The 5,663-nt window shown below is 34.2% G+C and overlaps 1 protein-coding gene across 1 annotated transcript; it reads left to right on the top strand.

Annotated features, from left to right (window-relative positions):
* Positions 1-373: 373 nt before the first annotated feature.
* Positions 374-3,396, top strand: LOC105698425 (SLIT and NTRK-like protein 6). Its single transcript, XM_012422664.1, has 3 exons — positions 374-665; positions 1,387-1,743; positions 2,863-3,396. The coding sequence occupies exons 1-3, from the start codon at positions 439-441 to the stop codon at positions 3,242-3,244; spliced, it is 966 nt and encodes a 321-aa protein (XP_012278087.1). The 5' UTR covers positions 374-438; the 3' UTR covers positions 3,245-3,396.
* Positions 3,397-5,663: the final 2,267 nt, after the last annotated feature.

The following is a 5,663-nucleotide window of genomic DNA, read 5'->3' as shown; positions in this document are numbered from 1 at the left end:
TTCAAAAAGTGAAACGCTTTTTTATCTGTTCTTTTTCTTCTTTCCTTCAAGTAAATTACTATTCGAATTCATCGTTGTATTTTAGTCTTAACAGAACTTTTGTGTAAACCTTTTCCTTAATGTTATTTAATTTCAATTTGTTATCAAGGCATTTTTTCTTCAAGCAAATCAGGGGAATAATGTACTACCAACTTCAAGTGATAGTATACAATATTAATTGTTTTAAATTTTGCACCGTCAGCAGTTTCGTCGACAGCACGCAATAAATATAAATGAAATTCCTTATCACTCGTGAGAGGAAAGAAGATATCAGACCGAGGACACGGCCAGCGGAAGTGCCGTGTTGGAGATTCACGTCGTTCACAATGCTCAGTATATGAAAACACGCCTCATAAAGGCTGTTCGGTGCTTGAAAAAAAAAAAGAACAAAAAAGAAGCATGAAGATACTTTCTTTATACGTTTCGCTTTCTTACCTGTTGGGAAATGTGGCAACCAAAGAAGTGCAGAAACGAAAAGAGTCTTCCGCTCGCATGTTTATAGACACGAAGGGAAATAACGTGCACTTCTTCTGTATGAATTCAAAGACATTGAGTGATGTGGATTATGCCTGGAATAATAGCACAAAGATTACAATCGTCGAATCTGATATTCCGAATATTACTAGGTAAGCAAGAATTCCTTAATAACAAATTACTTGACGCTGAATATGCAATACTGCAGTAGCTGCGAGTCGAAAAAAAAAAATTTAATTAGACTCCGGAAATGAAGACGTTAACAGTTATTCAAATAACATAGTAATACAGTAATAACATGGCAAACTACATAACCATAATTCAACTAGGTCCCTGTACATTTCTACGCATGATTATAAGACATAGTTTAAATATCTTAAGACGTCCCTCTTCTGGAACTATCACCACTTCCATATAACCACATCACACCTATCAGTCTGCATCTCGTTTTTCTATAAATAAATTAATATAACACCCTGAGAAAAAAGATTATTTGACTAAAACAAATATACATTGTTGTCCGAATCATATATAATTGCAAGAAACAATTACTTTGTTGAGAAGAAAAATTATATGGTTGATTTAAACGAATTTTATTTACTTTTACTGACATTTCTTTTGACGTATTTGATCGCAGGATTTTGTTGTAACAATACGTATTTCCTTGAGTCAGCCAACTTTTGTTTTCTCAGTGCAGTAAACACCAAGGGACATTGTCTAAATTGATTTACAAAATCTGATGTTTGGGCCGCCGAGATTTCATGAGCTCTTTTGTACGACAATTTCTAATATTGTACGCCACTTAAAACCCATTAACTGGGAATACAACATTTATGAGCCTCTATGAAGATAATGACGAGTAATAATTTTCAGCAACACATTCGCAAGATTCGGAGGCACTTTGGTGATTCTGGACCTCCACGAATCACGAATACAGTCGATCGACACTCTAGGTTTTTCCGGATTGCACAGACTACAGAATCTGGTCCTTCAGGGCAACAAGTTAACCTGGATTCAAGCAGACTGGTTCCGCAGTTTGCACAACTTGCGGCTGCTTGATCTCTCCTTCAACGACATTCAAGGGATAGAGTTGGGCACGTTCAATTTGTTACCTAATTTGGAGTACGTGTACTTGGATTACAATCAATTGCAGTACTTAGATCCAAACCTCTTCTCAAGCCTTCCGAAGCTGCAAGGTGTCAAGTTTGGAAAGAATCCTCTTAAATGGTGGTAAGTAAACAAGTACATACCTTAAGTTTCTATTTTTCTATTTGAAAAATATTCGAAATAATAATGATAGGCACCGCTAGTAAGATAGGAACCGTATACAAAGTCCTTTATAAGGCAGCCCTGAACAACCGAATTAGAAATCTCCTAATCCTCAACGTATTAAGGTGAAGTGAAACACGTCGAGGAACTTGATCGACGTCGATAAAGAAGATTTTTCTAATTGCCTACGTTGCCGACATTCGTTTTTATATTGAGAGCTGTATAGAATTATATTGGATATTGTACTAAATGGCATACTCCATCTGTCGTTTTCGTACAATAAATATCAAGAAATCGAAGTAAAACTCCAGAAATCCTCTGGGTTCGTGCTTTCTGGGGCCCTAATTGACTGCAGAGGGACACCCTGCGCCATCTGTGATTTCCAGGTCAATTAAATTTTCACTCCGAGACCTCGTATTCCCATCGTTTTAGCATAGAAGCGCATACAACACTTTCTTTGCCTTTATCCCGTTGAAATTCCAGTTTATCGATTACCAGAGAATTCTAAATTGTCGTAAAATTGTCCTGACCCTTTAGTTTCTCATATGAGAGCCTTCGATAATTGTATATTGATCGAAATATCAGAGCTCGACGCCATTTTGGTTCTGGTCTGGGCTAAGTTAAACAATTTTTTCCAAAAATCAAAATTTTTAATGTGTCAGGACAATTCTTAGATGATCACGAGTCATGTGTCAAAGTTTCGGATAGTTTGGTCTAATACCCTTAAAAAAAAGTGTTGTATTCGAATCGACTGATTTGAAGGGGGTTTCACTTCACCTTAAGAAGAAATATTATTTACGTGCCGAGTTGAGAATAATATCATGATCCATCATGAAATGTACAGAAGATGCTCGAATTTAAATTTTTGTATAAACGTCACGAATTCAGTTCTAACAATTTAAAGCGTCAGTGACGTAAATTTAAGTAAACTCCCATTCAATGCCGAAGAAAATGTGTTCACAAATATATTCAGAAGACTTCCATTGACGTAATGAAAACACATGGAATTCATTGAAAATAGATATCTGCAAGGTAATTTAAATACTTAGTCAAAAATTAAATGAAACGCCCGTTTTTCAGGATACGTGCACAAATTTCGCAAAACCTGGAGGACAGGAGAGTCAATTATAAGGACGAATGGGAGGATTGGACTTGGCTCAATCATGTTGCACGTAAATGCTTTGAGAGTTCCAAAGCTCCTTCAAACGACGAGATTCTTGACTGTGCCGTTGAAAAATTACTACAATTTACCTTCGAAAACTTCCGCACTTCGGTCTCTGGATCGAAGTTAACTTCTGATTCCAATCAGTGCTTTACCGAGGTGTCCAATTTACTTCGATGTCCGCAATCCAGTTCTAACGTCACGAAGAAGACAAGAGCTCGAAAAGCACTCCAGGGAATCGCCAGCTTTCTGAAGCGCCTGGAGCAGCCGCAAGGAATTTTTAGCACTAGCATCTTTTAATTTTGGAAAATTCCGTATTGGTTGTGAACTAAAAGAAATAGCCGAGTAAAACAAAATGATGACGACAATTGGTGTCAAAACTAATTTTGATATGTATCAAGCTTTCGATAGCCGGTGTATAGTAAATTTTCCACAGTTTACGGTGCCCAGATTATTATGACTTCTATTGTGATAAACATGCAACACCCCCCTGTAAATTCAATCACTATAAATGCATGAGAACGTCATAAATCAGCAGTTTCAAACAGGGTATCGATTCGCCACTTAGGATATTTTCAGAGTAACTAGTTACCGTAATCAACGTAAAATCCTATTTTCTCTTTTTCCTATCGAAATTTATCTAAAACTAATGTTATTATAGTTGACTGGAAAATACCAAACACGGTATATCGTTACCGCGAGGATGGCAAGCCACTGTATAGTAGTCGCTAAATCAGAATTATCCCTTAGTTTGAATTTTAAATTGTTTTGACGGTTTTTAACTTTGACACTGTGTAATAATCGTTAAAACAGAATTATCGCGTGGTTTGAATTTTGAATGGTTTCGACGGTTTTTAAATAGTTTAGAAATTAGATCTGATTGAGACCTCTTGACTTATTTTGTTACATTAATACATTGATTATTTCTAATCGCTCAGAGTTACAAAATAAATTCAAACTTCTATTCTTGAGAATGGATTGTAGACGTTGATAATATTTTTGGTATTTCTTCGAAGTCTTTTTCAATTAAACACAAAATCTTATTGATAGCATTACATTGGAATAGATCCGAAGTGGTACAACAGTTTTTTAAAACTAATAGCTCGATTTCCGGCGTTTTGTAAATAATGAAAACGTAATAAAGAACTCTTGAGAGAGGATACGCGAATATAGAAGAATTGATTAAAATAACGTACAACAGATGTTTGGAAACTAATTTAATATCTCTATGAACGCAACGGGTGAATGCCAAACATCTATCTCTATACGCACTTTCAATGGATATCAAATAATCGTACCAATGGCATATTGGGAAACTGTAGTATATGTGAAACAATAAATTGTACCGATGTATAAAGAAAAACGAAAAGTAGATTTGTCATTGAAGAAATAGGAGCACAAAGTTCACGATCGTTACTTGGAGGACAACTGCACTGGATGTCAATAAATTATAATTTGATATCTAAACATCGAATTTATCTTACTGCAGTTCTGTCAGATTAAAATCAATCTTCATATCACAAATCACTGCACACAAGACGTTAATCCAATAATTGTACCTTAAATACCAATTTTAAAAATTAATCGTAAATAAAATACACGGATTTACAATTAATGACGGAAACAATCGTCGAAAATGTATCATTGATTTGTATATTAATTCACGAACGCATCAAGTACAATTTTCCAAAAATGTTACCACATTTACGGTTGGATATTCTCCAGAGAGATGGATTTTAGAAAGAGGACACAAATCAATGAAGAGAAACGAAGAATTCTAAAAGGTCTCTATATTAAACAAACAAGAATAAATAAATAAATAAATAAATAAAAAGATGCGCAAATNATCTGATAGAAAAATATTATGAAAACATATGGAGGTAATATTATATAAATATTATAGAGATAATATTCTAAAGTAAACGTTTGGCAAAAATTTCAAATGTCTGGTAAATATTTACAAAATGTACGATATTCGTTAAATATACAGAAAATATAGGACAAATATTTTGTGCTACTAGGGGTCTTCCCCGAAAACATCCAGACTGGTAAATCATTATCAAGATGCAACTCTTCGTAAAACACGGTATCTATTGATTATTGTTCAAATGATGAATTTTGAATAAAATATTCAACTTTTGCCCAACTCGTAGGTTTACAATATTTTTATCGGACCGCAATACTGGATAATGCATATACACCGCTGGTTAAACATTTTGCAGTTAATTATAATTATTTTTACTGCATGGAATTACTTACGCGAGATGAAAACTCGAAATCAATTAATTTCGAGAATGAGTACAGCTGGTTTTGATGGATGTTTTGTCTTTGGTCTTTGGCGTCTTTAACTTCCTTCATCTCATGTTTCTCATGTTACGAATTGCTATTGCTGGGGAAAAACTATACAAAATTATTTACTTGCTGATTACTTAAGTGACTCGATTTATTAGTGTATTCCATGGCAAGATAAATTTAGACATCTGCACACCCTAAAAGAATGTGAAATGCAACAATTTGTGAGAATCTTTTTTCTTTAATAGAAAATAGTTTATTATTGAGAAAAGAGCCGCTTGTGACGTTAATTTTTTCATTACGAAATTAATTTCACATTTTTGTCATTTAAATGGTTATAACACAAAATATGGGATAAAATCATCTAAAGTCATTACGTGTAACGGATTTTATGGTGAAATGGGAGTGAAAGAAAAATGAAAAAATA

Source organism: Orussus abietinus, unplaced genomic scaffold (assembly GCF_000612105.2).
Source record: "Orussus abietinus isolate OABI.00-Male unplaced genomic scaffold, Oabi_2.0 scaffold1076, whole genome shotgun sequence".
NCBI classification, from domain to species: Eukaryota; Metazoa; Arthropoda; class Insecta; order Hymenoptera; family Orussidae; genus Orussus; species Orussus abietinus.
The sequence above is the reverse complement of the archived record's forward strand: the minus strand, read 5'-3'. Positions and strand labels throughout refer to the sequence as shown.

Coding starts and splice junctions, on each gene's coding strand:
- LOC105698425 (XM_012422664.1), top strand. CDS start 439: ATGAAGATACTTTCTTTATACGTTTCGCTTTCTTACCTGTTGGGAAAT. Junction 666..1,386: donor GATATTCCGAATATTACTAG/GTAAGCAAGAAT, acceptor AATAATTTTCAG/CAACACATTCGCAAGATTCG. Junction 1,744..2,862: donor AAGAATCCTCTTAAATGGTG/GTAAGTAAACAA, acceptor CCCGTTTTTCAG/GATACGTGCACAAATTTCGC.